At 44.8% G+C, this 18,107-nt stretch overlaps 1 protein-coding gene across 4 annotated transcripts in view; it reads left to right on the top strand.

Annotated features, from left to right (window-relative positions):
* The window catches only part of VWC2 (von Willebrand factor C domain containing 2), a 97,247-nt gene that overhangs the window by 33,154 nt on the left and 45,986 nt on the right, over positions 1 to 18,107 (top strand). For 3 of the 4 annotated variants that reach the window (XM_077303050.1, XM_077303051.1, XM_077303052.1), the window contains exon 3: positions 5,194 to 5,323. In XM_077303050.1, coding sequence (XP_077159165.1) covers positions 5,194 to 5,323 — 130 coding nt within the window. Of the gene's footprint in view, positions 1 to 3,011; positions 3,989 to 5,193; positions 5,324 to 18,107 lie in introns of those variants that run through there. The other variant, XM_077303053.1, reaches the window with a different exon arrangement.

The raw sequence follows: 18,107 nt of genomic DNA, 5'->3' as shown, positions 1-18,107 counted from the left end.
AAGCAGCAGAACAAATTTAGAATCCAGTGGCACCTTTAAGACCAACAAAGGTCTGACTCATACCTTGAATAAAACTTCTGGTCTTAAAGGTGCCACTGAACTCTAACTTTGTTATTTTAATTAGGGAAGGCATAGGCAGGAAAGTAAGAAGAGTTTGAGGTGGGAAAGCCCTGCATAGAGGGAAGGGAAGAGGAGAAGTCGAGAAACACCCAGAGAGGAAATGAGAAGAGCTAAAGAGGGTCTGGAGCAGAAAGAACGAAGGGAGCCTGAATCTCCTGGGATATTATTGCAGTATCTACACAGGCAAGGCTTGAGTAACAGGACAGGATGCTTTGAGCAGAGTCAGAATAGTTTTCCCCCCATGCTCCTCCACCCTTCATTCAAAACCTCTACTCCCAAATTAGGAGAGTTGCCACAGAGTCAACAAGACTTTGGAAAGGTCTGCAGCACTCCAATGTCAACGGAAGCATAATGACCCGAGGGGAAACATTGGGCTTGAGACCAGAAATATCTCAAGGTAAAACATACCACTGGAATAAGTATCTGGTCACTCTGACCAATAGTCTGACTATTTTTTTGGCAGAACCCAATCTGCAGAGGAAAGGACACGCAGTAATGGGTTTAAACTTCAAGTACAACGATATAGGCTAGATATCAGGAAAAAGTTTTTCTCAGTCAGAGTAGTTCAGCAGTGGAATAGGCTGCCTAAGGAGGTGGTGAGCTCCCCCTCACTGGCAGTCTTCAAGCAAAGGTTGGATACACACTTTTCTTGGATGCTTTAGGATGCTTAGGGCTAATCCTGCGTTGAGCAGGGGGTTGGACTAGATGGCCTGTATGGCCCCTTCCAACTCTATGATTCTATGATTCTATGGACACCGCAGGCAAACACAGTGCTTCAGTTCTCAGAAGCTGAGGTCAACCCTGGCTAGCATTTGGAATGGTGACCTCCAAGGAATATCAGGTTTGTGAAGTGGGGGCAGGCAATGGCAAACCACCTCCAAATGTCATTTGCCTGGCAGCCAGACAATCTTAAGATCTCTTGGCTATATTACACTACTGTGAGAGCAAGCTTGGTGTAGTGGTTAGGAGTATGGACTTCTAATCTGGCTAGTTGGGTTTGATTACTTTCCCCCTCACATGCAACCAGGTGGGTGACTTTGGGCTCGCCAGGGCACTGATAAAGCTGTTCTGACCGCACTAGACTATCAGGGCTCTCTCAGCCTCACCTCCTGGTAGAGAAAAGTGGCATATAAGAACCAATTCTTCTTCTTCTGTAAATAAAATATATATATATATTACAATACTATTTTTGCGTTCCTGAATCAATTTTCTAATCTGAATTTAATCATGTAAAGCCAGTTTTCCATTCTGAAATGAAGATAGCATATATTTCTTTATCATATAGCACTATGAACTATATTAGTGTTTAGCTTGCCAGTTTTATCTATAAATGTAGATGCTAAACATTCACGTGGCTCTTAGTGCTATATGATAAAGAAATATATGTTATCTTCATTTCAGAATGGAAATCTGGCTTTGCATGATTAAATTCAGATTAGAACACTGCATTTCACAGAAACCTGAAAAATCAAAGATTGCGATTGCATGAACATTTGGTGCTTGTTCTGTACCAAGCTGTGCAGGCTTGAGTGGTGATTCCAGAACTCCAGGCTACACCTGGAGGTTGGCAACCACCCTCAATAGTGTCCCTCTTTACCAATCTTAAAATCTGGTTACCTTAATCTTGCATGCCATCCAGAACTCTGGACATTCCATGAGGGATTGCGTTTCCGTCAGCGGCTCATTCCACTGGGCTGGATCCAGGGCTCTGGCTGAGACCAGGAGCACCTCTTTAGGGCCAGGGACCGTTAGCAGTTTGGAATTTGCTGAACAGAGTGCTCTAGAGGGGGAGCATCTGTGGAAAAGTGGTCCCTCAAGTCCCAGACCATGTAAAGCCTTGAAGGTTATAACTAATACTTTAAACTTAATCTGGAACTCAATTGGTAACCAGTGCAGCTGTTGGAGAATAGGTGGCTATTTCTGCCATAGCTCCAGTACAAAATCTTCAAGAGCAATCTTGATCCTTTGGAAAAGTGGCAGAATATTATTCACACAGGCAAGGAGGTTGAGACGGGGACTTCACAAAGATGCTGCTGCTGGAACTCTTGGAAGTTTGGTCTGCTGTCCCCTAATGCTGTCTCTTGATCTAAATTAGCTTATTTTTCATGTGGGATTGTACTCCACAGTGGCTCTACGGCTCTTGCCAACCTCCTGCCAGCTAAGACAGCTATGGAGGGGGTGGAGTCCCACCCCCCAGCTCATTTTCAAAATGGGCTTCTCTGATAGTTTACCATATTGCCATACATGAAAAAACCACTTTTATTTCTTGTATATTCTTATAAAGATAAGCTTCTGTTAGGAAAATAAATAGAGAATAGGGAGGACTCGGGGCCATTCCGCACCCGGAACATATTGTGAAACGCTTACCTTTCGCTGACACCAGTTTTTTTTTTTTTTTTTTTTTTTTTTGCATTTTGCATGACGTTGTCAACATCCAGCATCCCAGCAGTAAACCTTAAGCAACATCCTCCATTTTAAAGCACCACTTGGAGAATCACATAAAGTATATCTCCCAAAATATGTAACACAAATGAAGAAGAGCAACTAGCCACATGCGAAGGAAATATGTGGAGCACGCCATTTCAAGCAGGCCTGCAAAGTGATTAGAAGTGTGAGAAGACAGCAGAGGGAAATGAGAAACCCAGGAGCTATGAAATGGCAATTTTAATAGCGTTACGCCATAGCGCTGGCATAAGGCCATTTTTCCCCATGTGTGGAATGGCCCTCAGTATGTTCCAATATGTGAACCCTATTCTCAAAGGTCCATCTCTAATTATACAAACAATGTTGTCATTGTCAATTGTGACTTTGGTGCTACTGCCAGTAGTTGTCATGATCTTGGTCTTTTTGATATTTAGGTACAGTCCCATCTTTTTACTTTCCTCTTTTAGTCTCTTTATCAAGGTCTTCAGATCACACTCCGATTCATCTGCACAGCGGAGATTATTGATGTTACGACCTCCAATTTTGACTCCAATTGTACATTCTTCCACTGCAGATGAGGACTGCAGCAAAGAAATTAAAAGACGCTTGCTCCTGGGCAGGAAAGCTATGGGAAATCTAGGCAGCATCCTAAAAAGCAGAGACATCACCCTGCCAACAAAAGTACATTTAGTCAAGGCTATGGTATTCCCAATTGCAATGTGTGGCTGTGAAAGTTGGACCATAAGGAAGGCTGAGCGTCAAAGAATTGAGGCTTTTGAACTCTGATGCTGGAGAAGACTCTTGCGAGTCCCTTGGACTGCAAGGCGAACAAACCGGTCAGTCCTAGAGGAGATCAGCCCTGACTGCTCCTTAGAAGGCCAGATCCTGAAGAGGAAACTCAAATACTTTGGCCACCTCATGAGAAGGAAGGACTCCCTGGAGAAGAGCCTAATGCTGGGAGCGATCGAGGGCAAAAGAAGAAGGGGACGACAGAGAATGAGGTGGCTGGATGGAATCACTGAAGCAGTAGGTGCAAACTTAAATGGACTCCGGGGAACGGTAGAGGACAGGAAGGCCTGGAGGATCATTGTCCATGGTGGTCGGATATGACTTCGCACTTAACAACAAGTACATTCTTCCAGATTAAGCTTCCGCATAATTTTTGAAAAGAAATTTACCACCTGGCTTTTGGAAACTGTGCCGTTAGGCCAAAATTCAGCACACCTAACTTTGTCCTGGAGTGTAGGCTTTATTTTATACATAACATTGTGTTTGGCCTCCTTGTGTGCGTATAGAGAACCAAACAGAAATCTGTTAATTTGTACAGCTCTCTTGGCAGTTAGTATTGCCCAAGGCAAAAGGCCACTGAATAGCATGACTGAGGAGTTTGATTATGCTCCAAGGCAGAGGTATAAATTCCCCAGAAATCTTGAGACTGTTGGAGCAGAAATTGTCTTTTTGGGAATTGGGGGGGTGGCATATACTTGGGGGAGGGGGAATATCATATATGCAAAATTTTTTATCAGACTTAAACCTGTTTTGCTGTTTTAACACCATAAAATGCGTTATTTTCACCCTAGCATATACAAGTATAAGTGTTGCAATGTATTTATGTAATATAGGTTTAAACGCTGTACAGTGACATCCTAAGAACATTTTACTGGGATTAAACCTCATTGAATAGACTTGGGCAGGATTCTGAGTGTAAGTATTTACACTTGCTTTTTCATGTCTATTAGCAAAATTGCAAATATTCCTGGTACTAAAGCAAGAGAGAGTTGCAAACCACTGTACCCTACTCTGCCTTTGCCCAATTTTTTCAGTGTTCCCTAACATTTCCCAAATGTTGTATGGAAAAGATCTGAGACTTTTTCCTTCTATGTATCTTGAATGATTAAAACCTTCACTTGAAACTTTTCAGTGTTCCTTTTTTATTTGTGTTTACACAAATTACTCAATTTTTCAAGCAGAAAAAAAATAGGGAAATTTCCTTGGGTGGGTGGGGGGCAGAACGGCTAGGGGACTCCACTGGTGCATCTCATGTGGAGGACTATATCAGCTCTCTGTGTGCTTCCTCCATCCTCAGGCAGCAAGAAAAAGAGGACACAGAAGGTGCTTAGGCCCCATCGTAATCCGTACCTAGAATCAGTCAAGCCTTGTCCTATTGTAATAGATTTTTATCTTGTGTTCCAATTTCCTTCTTACAGGAACTTTGTAAGGCAGGCCAAGTTGGCAGATGGTGACCCAAGAGCGTTCACTGAGCTTCAGGACAAAAGGGTACCAGTTTTCCATTCTGGCCACACCACCATGCCTCAGTGAAATTACATACACTGCTCTCTCCCCAGGGAAATCAGTGCTCATTTAAAGCACTTAACCTTTCAGCTTTAAGTACAATATGGGGAAAGAGTTTTTGCTGAGGAAGGGTTCTGGTGTGGCTTCATTAGGCCCTAGACTTGGGGCAAGTCACACTCTTCGGCTTCAGTCTCCGCAGTCTTGATGTTAACATTTGACTGACTCTAAGGCTCACGTGCCCAGAATCGCATGCGGTCACCTGAATACACAGAACTAAGGATTTCAAGCTGGGCTACAGGAGATGCCTGTGAAAAACCACCCGTGGAATTGGGCTAAACCCCAGTTGGTTTGTTTCAGGTTTCCCCGTGTGAGAAATGCCGCTGTGAAGCCAATGGCGAAGTGGTGTGCACCGTGTCTGCTTGTCCGCAAACTGACTGTGTGGACCCCGTGTACGAACCAGATCAGTGCTGTCCCATCTGCAAGAATGGTGAGTAACTCTCCCAAGCCTCAGTGGCAGACTGCAGGGAGCTGGGCCAAGGGCAGCATGTGCCTTTCTGGTCGGGAATAACATTCCCCAAACTGGTATGTTCCATAGGCCCCACGTGAACAAATCCAGAGGTCATTTGTGCTAATGCCTTTTACATGGCCATGATGAATGTACAAAGTTTAATTCAAGGGATGAGCTTTCTTGTGCATGCACACTTCCTCAGATACAATGTCGAGGAGTGGACGTTATTAGTTCATGCTCATAGGCAAAGTGCAAGAGTAAATTTACATACAGCATAGTGAAAATGGGTAATGAGTAGCGGGGTACCTCAGGGCTCGGTGTTCGGTCCGGTACTTTTTAACATATTTATTAATGATCTAGATCAGGGGTAGTCAACCTGTGGTCCTCCAGATGTCCATGTACTACAATTCCCATGAGCCCCTGCCAGCATTTGCAAACCTGTTACTTGGTCAAACAAGGAAACCAGGTTGGTCTGACAGGACCTGTTGGAGACAAATCCATGCTGACTTCCTTGGATCACCAAATTGTCCTCCAGATGTTTGCTAATGTGTATAGAAACTTACACACACACAAACATACCCTGGTTAATTACCTTTAGGGAGCTTTGGGAGAAACCAAGGGCCATTCTCCACAACTTTAATGTAGCAGAAGTCTTACCTTTGGTAAACGCTACTAATTCAACGTTCCTCATGAAGTCACACACAATCTGCTTCGTTATAGCGCTTTTCGGGAAATCGGGAAAAGTGGATTCTCCCAGAAAAAACCACTAAACTTCTGAGCACAAGCTGCAACATATCAGCGAAAGACACGTGCGTTCTCAATGTAGAGGTAGAAAGATTGTCCCTCCCCCACCCTCACCCCCAAACTTCCGGAGAAGCGATCACCATTTTTTCACCCAACGAACCAGCGAGGCTTCTCAGAGGCTTCTCCGGCTAAAGTCCCTCCACAGAAGTAATTAACACAGTAAAACACAGCTCCCTTCTGCAAGTGTCTTTAAAGTTTCCAAGCACAATACAGCCCCCGGCTCGACACTGCCCGTAATTTCGGCCACAAATCGTGCCCATGGGGGGTTTTTAACTTGAAGGCGCCAAACGATTAGGCGCCAGCTCCTACGCCAGCAAAAAAGGTCTTTCTGAGACAATGAATGAACACAGATTCGTTGCAACTGGTGTGTTTGCGTTTTTAAAAAAGAGTTCTTAAAGGGAAAGGGGCTTTTCGGGAGCACGAACACAACAGCCCATTGGCTGTTCAGTCTGAACGAATTTGAGCGGCTTTCCACGGACTGACTTTGGATCCCGGCGGCGGCAACGCCACAGTCAACGGCTCAACTCCAAAGCCAACCTCCAGATCGAGGCATTTCTAAACGGGCAGCCTCAAGTCAAGCCTGCTCAACCAGGCGGACATACGCAGGGAGTGCGAGGGATCTGCTCGCAGCGGTCTTTGGGACCGGGTTTTGGCGCCGAAATTAACCCCCCCCCCTGCCCTGGTGCCCCTTCTGCAGAAGAGAGGCATAGACCCCCCTGGCCGGCAATTAACAGTGCTCCCCCCCTCCCCCACCCCCGTGGGGTTAACGGGGAGGGGAAGCTCCCCTGCAGGGCGCGGAATTTACTTCTGAGTAGACTGGCCTAGCTTGCTACCCGTCTGGTTCTCCGAGTGACACCTCTTACTCTTTGGCAGGAAGGCCGTCAGGCCTGCAGCACCATTACACGGGAGTAAGCCCATCTGACTCCGAGGAGACGCTGCTTCCCGCAGAAGAACAATCACATTGGCTTAGACTATAGGATGAAATTACATTTTTGGGGAGGTGGGGGGAAGGGATTGTTTGCGTTTTGGTTTTCTTTGCGCGATTACTCGCAAGTAAGTTCCGGCTCGGCCTCGTGCTCGCCTGTCGCTGGAATTGCTAACAGGCCTGGGAGGGAAATGTTTTCTCGCTTTCACAGATGCGGGACATGTGGGCACGGGGTAGCTGGAGGTCTTTGTGCCGGGCAAGGGAGAACGGGGTCACTTGGCCAATAATACCTCATTAAGCCCCTACACCCACATGAAAGGGAGAGGTGACTTTCTCTCCAGGCCAGTTGGAAAGCGTCTCTACCCCTCCCCAAAATTCAGGGGGAGCCACCCATACAAACCTTTTCCCTGCAGCTAGAGACCAGGGTAGCTAGGAGCCGCCAATTAGCTAGCTTTCTGCAGGAGGAGAATTGCAAAGCATTCCGGCATGCGAGCTTCAGAAGGAGCGCCTTTGCTCCTGCTGTTGTCTGGAAGCAAAGAACCAAAGTTCAATGGGATTTCCTTCCAAGTAAGAATGCATGGAAAGGGGCTTTTCGGGAACATGAGCACAACAGCCCATTGGCTGTTCCATTTGATTGATGGTCAGGGGCGGAAGAAGCATAGAAAAATCTCGCTTCCTTTGTTGCGATTATAGCGAGACCGGAAACCTGTGGGGAATGAATACAATGCTACTGGGGCTTCAATATTCCACTAAAATTAAAGATATGCAGAATTATGAAATTCCACTATTTAATATAGCGTTTCTACATTCTGAAAATATTTGGCAACATTGATCCTTGTGCGGAAAGCCCCCAAATCTTAAAAGCCTTCAGTCTTTACAGTCAGCCAAGGAAACATTCTTTATCTGCAGCTTCATGAGTGGCACCGCACTGCAGCCAGGCCGATAGTGATCCAATTTGCCTTGTTTCAACACGGAAGGAGTTTTGGAATCCTTTCTCTTTCAATAAGCGCTGAGACTTATGGTGAGATAAAATTCAGCCTCTCAGCTCTTCAGGTATTCCAGCAAGATTGAACAATCGCCTATCAGTCAAGGTTTCTGGGACCATGGGATAGGCTTTCTTGAGGAAGGCCTACTAGCACCTGATGGACTGCACTTATTGAAGCTGGGGAAGAATGTGTTTGGCAGGAACCTGGGGAGATTCATCAGGAGAGCTTTAAACTAAAGCCACTAGGGGAAGGAGACGATCAACATAGGGAGTGTATGAAAGGAAAACGATCGGAGGCAGCCCAACCGGCAAGGCCAGCTCATAGGGAACCAAAAGTAAAAGGATTCAGATGTCTTTATACTAGCGCCCGAAGCATGGGCAATAAAAAGGAAGAGCTGGAACTTCTCATGCTGGTAGGTAAACCTCTCAAAGAAGCTTAAGTCCAATGATCACCTGGACAAATTAACAAAATGGATTATTAAACAAGGGGAAAACCCATGGAAGCAAGATTCCTTTTCAGGTTCTGACCCATTGGCAATGCTAAAAGAAACTGGGGCATTCCAAGAAAAATGTATATGCTAGTTGGGGTCTATTTGTAGCTCTGACTGGGGCTGCTGACCAAGTAAAAGACAGCAGTGTCAAGAATGCCACCTTAAAGGCTGAAAATGCCCAGTTCCAGGCCCAGATCACCCTGCTCTAAGGTGAGAAAGAAGATATCCGGGCTGACAAGGTCAGACTTGCATGAGAGCTCCAAAACATGGAAGAACAATTAGAAGCCGCCACTTACAGAGCTCAAGTAGCAGAAGAAAAGGTTGGAGACCTAAGTCACCAGCTCACCCAAACACAACATGCTGCCCAGTATTTACATTCCCAGGCTAAGGTTCAGCATGCTCAAGTAAGCCATGAGGCATGCCATAGAAAAATGCAGCAACTTGAAAAGCAGTTAGAGCTCCAGAGGGCTCTAGTTGCCACAATTCATCCAGAGACTCTTCCCCTTCTACCTTCTAAGCCTCTGCCAGAAGCAATAATCCCCAAAATGTTCATAGAACCCCAAGGGGAAAATTCAGCTCCCTTCCACCCAGCTCTAGTTACAACCCCTGCAGACAGAACTGAGAGGCAGGAAATCCAGAAACAGCTCCCCCATTGCAGGCCAGCTTAGAGAATCAGGTACTCTTGAATTTCCCACTAACCAGGACTCCAAAAATTTAAACATTCAGGCAAACAGTGGTCTCCACTCTCAGTACAGGATCAAGAGGGAGAACCGCTTTAATCAGAATCACCCCAATTCTAGTAGGAATAGAGACAATCGCTCCCTGCAGCCACCTAATGGCTGGAGCAAACAAAAGCCAGGAGAAAGGAGTAAGCCACAAAATGGTTTCCCTTCCAATAATTTCCCCCCAAATAATCTCAAAACTAAATACTTCCAGACTAGAAATTCTGCCCATCAGCATCGCAATAGAAGAATTAGTAACAGGACTTTTCTATGGCAGGAACTTAGAAATACAGGAGCAGACATGTCTCAGTATCATGACCAACCCACATCTGTACTCATGTGTGGTTTTGTAAAGGCCATTAGAGAGAAAAGGAACAGAGACAGATGTTAGCTACAGAAAATTAGCCCCATGGAAATTTCTTCAGAACCCTCTAAGTACTGGCAGAAGGAAATAGAGAAATTTAAATTTCTTACCCAGAAACAAGATTTGGAAATTAAGGATCTTGATAAGAAAAACAAAGGGGCTTTTTGCACGCCTTCAAAATAGCACAATAGTTGCCAATTGAAAACGCTACTGATTTGCTGTTATGCACAACGTCGTCGACAATCTGCCACACACCTGAAACCAATCTGCAAAAAGCGCTTCCTTGTAGCGCTTTCAGGGAAATCCCCATTAGTGGATTCACCCTCCGGAAAGCGATACACTCCTGCAACCAATCTGCAACACTAGCGAAAAAGACCTGTGCGTTAACATTGTTGCGGTTTCTACAAAGTCCCTCCCCCTGGCTCTCTTCTCTGATCTTCCGGCGAAGCGATCGCCATTTTTTTTTTCTCCGAGCGAGCGGGGATAAACGCACCAGTGAGCCTCTTTCAGTTTAGAGGCTTCCCCGGCTTCAGTCCCTCCCCTTCAGTCACTAAGCACAAAGAACAGAGAAGCCCGTTTGCTGATGTATTTTCCCTTTATTTTTTACACATTCATTCAGCCGAAAATCGGGCCCGTGAGAGGGGGGGGGGTTTCACTCGGAGGGAGCGTGGCAACGATCAAACGACAGCTCAAACACACTAGGCAGCTGGATGGGTCTCTCCGTTGCAACGAATTAACACAGATTCGTTGCAATGGGTCTGTTTTTTTTTTTAAAAAACCTTTCTTAAAGGGAAAGGGGCTGTTTGGGAGCATGCTAACGGCTGCCCATTGGCTGCTTGACGGCCAGGGGCGGGACGAGCTTGGCAATAGCGCTTCCTTTTCTGCCGAGACCGGAAGCCTGTGGGAAACGCTACAAAACGCAACTGGATTCCACTACAAAGGCAGGTATGCATAACAACGAATTCCACTATTTTAAATGGCGATTTTTCATTCAGTGACCAACTTGCTACAAAGATCCCGGTGCGTAAAGCCCCAAAGAATTCCAGGGTGAACTTTTAAATGTAAAAACCCATTTGCAAAATGTCCTGAATTTCCAAAGCCACACAGATAATAAATTGAAAAGAAAATACAGCAGATCCAGTAACCCAGCTTCTCCTCTTGTCTTTAAAGAAGAGGAAATGTTCTCAGTTCCCCAATCTCAGAATCAGGAAGGAAACCCTGCCTCTGAACCTGTACAGAGTTCCAAAATCCAAGTTGACAACAATTATTTTAACCGGGAAGAATTTCTTGCAAGGACAACATTCTTTTTCAATTTTCTCTTAGCTTCCCTCCTCCCAGTAAATGTTGCAAGCAAAGTTAACAGATTTCCAATAATCAGCTTAATATCTCAACTTCCAAAAATAGTTCCAGTGCCACTGAGTTAATTTATACAGGAAAAATAATGGTTCAACATGTGTGCTTCCATTTTTACTTTTAAGTTTTCAAATTTTAAATTTGGCTGCAATTGGTAGAGCCTCCAGCTATAGTTGCAGTCACACTGAAACAGCCACTATTTTGCATTCTTAAAGCAGACTCTTTGCCTAACTGCCTTCCTAGGCACTCAGCCCCATGACTCATGCCTTGCTCTCCCCCATCCCAGCAACTAATCTATATAACAAAGGAACCTTAACAGTACTGAAAGTATTCTTTCTTCCCAAATCAGGAAAGGAAGAAGTTTTGTTTCTTTAAAGACCTGAGAGAATCTAAGAGGGGGAAGAGTACAGTAAAATAGTTCTGTTCTAAGATATGTTTTGTTTTAGTTTTTATTTTAAGACAATTTTGGCCTCTTTTTAGTATTTGAAATATTTTCTCTTTGGGAAAAGGCATTCCCTCCATAGCTTTTCCTTCCCTCTGACATTTTTACTTCCTATTTCAAATTTTAATTGCCAGTTAACACTTCTTTCTTTTTTCATAAGACCATTTTGTTTAAAACTCTGTTTTTGCAATTTTGTTTTGTTTTGAATATGTTTAAACAGCTTCATACAGACCTTTCATTTGGGTACTCAGACTTCCACTCAGCCTGACTTCTACGAAAAGGCACTCTGTGCATGTACAGAGGAACAGTCTTTCCTCCTTATGAACACAGTTCTTTTGCCCCACTGTTGTGTAAAGGGACTCTCGCTTCATCTTCATGTTCTCCTCATTCATTCCTTCTCACTCCGATCCTCAGCAGTACTCCAAGAGATGTAACTTTTATTTCCAAATTCTTTTAATGTCAATCTACAATATTTTGAAAAATTATTTTGCCATGTTTTTGAGTCCTCTTTTAATTAGGAGTCCTCTCTTCTGCTCTTTATAGCAAGGAAGAGATCACAATCCCAGTTTTGGTTTCTGAAGCTTTCTTTGTGTGTTTTGAGTTATCTTATGTTCCTTATAGAGAAAAATCTGTAGTATGTTTGCTCCTTATGCTTTTAACCTACTGCATATCAGAGTTTCTATTTCTCTTTGTGCTTATTAACTGGAAAGCAACTAACCAGATTCTATCTAGCAATTCTTCTTTTTCCCCCTCGTATATAAATATGTATTTGAGTTGCTAATCTATTCACAGACCATTTGCAACATGTTTGCAGGAACTTTTAACTTTGGCTTTTTGATTATTTTTCTGAATGCTTCTTTTTACACAACAGTGCAGAAGGCACATGTCCAGTAGATCTAGCCTCCAAAACTATCTTCTTACAGGACTTTCTCTCCTCTTGTGTATGTATTTGTATAAAGCATCCTTCAGTCATCCATACTAATATATCATAGAATCATAGAATCATAGAATCATAGAATCATAGAGTTGGAAGGGGCCATACAGGCCATCTAGTCCAACCCCCTGCTCAACGCAGGATTAGCCCTAAGCATCCTAAAGCATCCAAGAAAAGTGTGTATCCAACCTTTGCTTGAAGACTTCCAGTGAGGGGGCGCTCACCACCTCCTTAGGCAGCCTATTCCACTGCTGAACGACTCTGACTGAGAAAAACTTTTTCCTGATATCTAGCCTATATCGTTGTACTTGAAGTTTAAACCCATTACTGCGTGTCCTTTCCTCTGCAGCCAGCAGAAACAGCATCCTGCCCTCCTCCAAGTGACAACCTTTCAAATACTTAAAGAGGGCTATCATGTCCCCTCTCAACCTCCTTTTCTCCAGGCTGAACATTCCCAAGTCCCTCAACCTATCTTCATAGGGCTTGGTCCCTTGGCCCCAGATCATCTTGGTCGCTCTCCTCTGTACCCTTTCAATTTTATCGATGTCCTTCTTGAAGTGAGGCCTCCAGAACTGCACACAGTACTCCAGGTGTGGTCTGACCAGTGCCGTATACAATGGGACTATGACATCTTGTGATTTTGAGGTGATGCCTCTGTTGATACAGCCCAAAATGGCATTTGCCTTTTTTACCGCTGCATCACACTGCCTGCTCATGTTTAGTTTAAAATCCACAAGTACCCCAAGGTCTCGTTCACACACAGTGCTACCTAGAAGCGTATCCCCCATCCAGTAGGCATGCTTTTCATTTTTCTGACCCAGATGCAGAACTTTACACTTATCTTTATTAAATTGCATCTTGTTCTCATTTGCCCATTTTTCCATTGTGTTCAGATCTCGTTGAACTCTGTCTCTATCTTCCGGAGTATTTGCCAGTCCTCCCAATTTGGTGTCATCTGCAAACTTGATGAGTAGTCCCTCCACTCCCTCATCTAGATCATTAATAAATATGTTAAAAAGTACCGGGCCGAGCACCGAACCCTGAGGTACCCCGCTACTCACCTCTCTCCAGTCTGATGAAACACCATTGACAACAACTCTTTGAGTGCGGTTCTCTAACCAATTCCCTATCCACCTAACGATCTGAAAATCCAGATTGCAGTCCTTCAACTTATCCATCAGAACATCATGGGGAACCTTGTCAAAAGCTTTACTAAAATCCAAGTAAATGACATCAACCAAATTTCCCCGATCCAGCAAACCTGTTACTTGGTCAAAAAAGGAAACTAGGTTGGTCTGGCAGGACCTGTTGGAGACAAATCCATGCTGACTTCCTTGGATCACCAAATTGTCCTCCAGATGTTTGCAGATCGCTCCCTTTAATATCTGCTCCATTATCTTCCCCACAACAGAGGTCAGACTCACTGGTCTGTAGTTTCCCGGGTCATCCTTCCTCCCTTTTTTGAAGATCGGAATAACGTTTGCTCTTTTCCAGTCCTCCGGGACATCTCCAGTCCTTAAAGAGGTTCCGAAGATGATGGACAAGGGCTGTGCAAGTTCTCTGGAAAGTTCTTTGAGTACTCTCGGGTGCATTTCATCTGGACCAGGGGATTTGAACTCATCCAGTGCAGCTAAATGCCTCTCGACCACCTCTCTATCCATGTTAACCTGCCACCCAGACACTATCCTTTGGCTACAGCCATCTCTAGATGTGCCTAAACACTTTGACCTGTGGGAAAAAACAGATGTAAAATAGGCACTAAGCCTTTCTGCTTTCTCTGCATCTTCCGTTAGAGTTTGTCCATCCGCACCCAACAGCGGGCCTATTGCCTCCTTTACTTTACGTTTGCTCCTCACGTAACTGAAAAATCTTTTCTTGTTCCAATGGGCTTCCCTGGCCAATCTTAGCTCACTCTCAGCTTTGGCCTTTCTGATGATTGATCTACAGTGCCTAGTAACCTGTAGGTACTCTTCTTTAGAGCTCTGTCCTTCCCTCCATTTCCTGAACATTTCCCTTTTCTTTCTTAGTTCCTCTTGAAGTTCTCTGTTCATCCAAATAGGCTTCTTAGAGCTCCTGCAGTGTTTTCGTATTTCTGGAAAATATCAGTTTTCTCTCAAATTCCCAAACTCACCAGGAGTTTGGCAACCTCCTTCCCTTGTCTTATAATTGTGCTCTAATCTCCCTCTCCCTCCCTTGAGATGGCATCTAGCTTCTCTTAAATTCTATTTTCAGTCTCTGTAAGGTCATGGTGGGCACCCACCACAGTGGATCTTTTTGACAGTCACTTATGGGGGCACCCCTCTGCTCCAATCTTTCATTTGATTTTCCCTAATCTGTATATCCATCAGGCTGGGTGCCTCCTTGAGCCCAGCCTCAGCAGACTTTGCAGCATCACTCTTTGCAGCTGCACACACTTCTCCATTCAACTTTTGTCTAGCTTCATCCTTCTCTCTCAATTGGGTGTCTCCCCTTTGAGCTCTTCAGCTCCACTGTGCTGTTGATGCTCTGGGCCACTCAAATATTCTTGCAACCCACGTCTGCCAAGTCTGCCCTAAGGAGGCTCCAGGCTTGTGCATCACAACCAATTCCTGATGGTCCTGCCTGCATGCTGTTCCTGCTCGCCAACCTCCAGGCCTGACCTGGTCAAAGATGACAGCAACGCTCTGCCTGCATTTACTGTGGATGTGTTCCTGTGGTCATGACCTGCTGCTCTGCATTTTCTGCCCCAGCCTGCCTGCTGGTGAACTACTGATGTTTGCTGTTCCTGCTCTATGAAGATTCACTGCCCAGCCTGTGTTGTCTCTGACCCTGCGTACCCTCAGATGCCCTGGATGCCTTTACTGCCTCTTCCTCTGCCATTTTAGTCGCGAGGGGGGGAAGAAGATCAACTTGCAAGCTAACCCAGACCTGTACACATCTCCAGCCATTTGCTTGTTGCCACAACCTCTTGCCAGTGGTTCTCTCATAAAATGGATCCTCGCCAAAGCTACTTTTTCACCCACATGGCATGGAGGAAACCTCATTTACCCTTCTGTGTGCAACCTTCACCCAGCAATGTCCTATAAGAGCAACCAAGTATATATAATCAATTCTATTATTTCATATCCATCCCCTCCTGAACAAATCGAGCTGACCTACCAAGTACAGTGACTTCTTCTCTTAGAAAGGGACTGTCAAGCTTCTTTTAAGTCTTCCAGTGAAACTTTCAATCAACCCCCCCCCAACTTATACAACAAATGGGTCCCATAACAGAGATAGGTGGCATCTTGATGATGTTAGAACAAGACAGCCTTAAAGGCAATAATTAGGACCAACAGATCGAAGTCACAGAATCATAGAATCATAGAGTTGGAAGGGGCCATACAGGCCATCTAGTCCAACACCCTGCTCAATGCAGAATCAGCGAAAACCATCCTAAAGCATCCAAGAAAAGTGTGTATCCAACCTTTGCTTGAAGACTACCAGTGAGGGGGAGTTCACCACCTCCTTAGGCAGCCTATTCTACTGCTGAACTACTCTGACTGTGAAAAATTTTTTCCTGATATTTAGCCTATATCGTTGTACTTGAAGTTTAAACCCATTACTGCATGTCCTCTCCTCTGCAGCCAACAGAAACAGCATCCTGCCCTCCTCCAAGTGACAACCTTTCAAATACTTAAAGAGGGCTATCATGTCCCCTCTCGACCTCCTTTTCTCCAGGCTGAACATTCTCAAGTCCCTCAACCTATCTTCATAGGGCTTGGTCCCTTGGCCCCAGATCATCCTCGTCGCTCTCCTCTGTACCCTTTCAATTTTATCTACGTCCTTCTTGAAGTGAGGCCTCCAGAACTGCAAACAGTACTCCAGGTGTGGTCTGACCAGTGCCATATACAATGGGACTATGACATCTTGTGATTTTGATGTGATGCCCCTGTTGATACAGCCCAAAATGGCATTTGCCTTTTTTACCGCTGCATCACACTCCCTGCTCATGTTTAGCTTACAATCCACAAGTACCCCAAGGTCTCGTTCACGTACAGTGTTACCTAGAAGCGTATCCCCCATCCAGTAGACAAGCTTTTCATTTTTCTGACCCAGATGCAGAACTTTACACTTATCTTTACTAAATTGCATCTTGTTCTCATTTGCCCATTTTTCCATTGTGTTCAGATCTCGTTGAACTCTGTCTCTATCTTCCGGAGTATTTGCCAGTCCTCCCAATTTGGTGTCATCTGCAAACTTGATGAGTACTCCCTCCACCCCCTCATCTAGATCATTAATAAATATGTTAAAAAGTACCGGGACGAGCACCGAGCCCTGAGGTACCCTGCTACTCACCTCCCTCCAGTCTGATGAAACACCATTGACAACAACTCTTTGAGTGCGGTTCTCTAACCAATTCCCTATCCACCTAACTATCTGAAAATCCAGATTGCAGTACTTCAATTTATCCATCAGAACATCATGGGGAACCTTATCAAAAGCTTTACTAAAATCCAAGTAAACAACATCAACAGAATTTCGACGATCCAGCAAACCTCTTACTTGGTCACAAATGGAAAGAAGCTTGGTCTGACAGGACCTGTTGGAGACAAATCCATGCTGACTTCCTTGGATTGCCAAATTGTCCTCCAGATGTTTGCAGATCTGCTCCATTATCTTCCCCACAACAGAGGTCAGACTGACTGGTCTGTAGTTTCCTGGGTCATCCTTCCTCCCTTTTTTGAAGATCAGAATAACGTTTGCTCTCTTCCAGTCCTCCGGGACATCTCCAGTCCTTAAAGAGGTCCCGAAAATGATGGGCAAGGGTTGTTAAGGTTCTCCAGAAAGGTCTTTGACCACTCTCGGGTGCATTTCAGGGGATTTGAACTCATCCAGTGCAGCTAAATGCCTCTCGACATCCTCTCTATCCATGTCAACCTGCCACCCAGACACTATCCTTTGGCTACTGCCATCTCTAGATGGGCCTAAACCCTTTGACCTGTGAGAAAAAAACAGATGAAAAATAGGAGCTCATGACACTCATCATGTCTCTGAGTTTATTAAAGTTTGCCCTACGAAAATCCAACATCCACGTCTGGCTATAAGCTTCCTTGCCTCCCCATCTCAAAAGGAATTCTATGAGGACATGGTCACTTCCCCCTAGGGTCCCCACCTCCTTCACCTCATCCACCAACTCTTGCCTGTTGGTCAGTATTAAGTCCAGTAGGGCTGAACCTCTTGTGGGTTCATCTACCATTTGATAAATGAAATTGTCAGCCAGGGAGGTCAGAAAGTTACATGACTGAGGACGCTTCACAGAGTTTGTCTCCCAGCACACATCTGGGAAATTGAAGTCACCCATGATGACAAGGTCCTGCCGCTTGGATATTTTCTCAAGCTGCTCACAAACTGCAGCATCCACATCCTCTCGCTGGTCAGGCGGTCGGTAGCAGACACCAACCACCACACTGTTTGTTTTCCCCTCACTTATTTTCACCCAGATGCTTTCCACTGTAGATATGCTCTCCTTCACTAGAATTTCCTGACAGGTAAGCCCTTTCCTCACATACAGTGCCACTCCTCCACCTTTTCGATCTATTCTGTTTTTTTCTGAACTGTTCATATCCATCCACCATTACATTCCAGTCATGAGAATCATTCCACCAAGTTTCTGTGATTCCTAGATCATACCTTTCCATCAGAGTTCAACGAGATCTGAACACAATGGAAAAATGGGCAAATGAGAACAAGATGCAATTTAATAAAGATAAGTGTAAAGTTC

The sequence above is a fragment of the Paroedura picta genome, chromosome 11 (assembly GCF_049243985.1).
Source record: "Paroedura picta isolate Pp20150507F chromosome 11, Ppicta_v3.0, whole genome shotgun sequence".
Taxonomy (NCBI): Eukaryota; Metazoa; Chordata; class Lepidosauria; order Squamata; family Gekkonidae; genus Paroedura; species Paroedura picta.
Note: the sequence above shows the minus strand (reverse complement) of the source record. Positions and strands in the feature narration are given on the sequence as shown.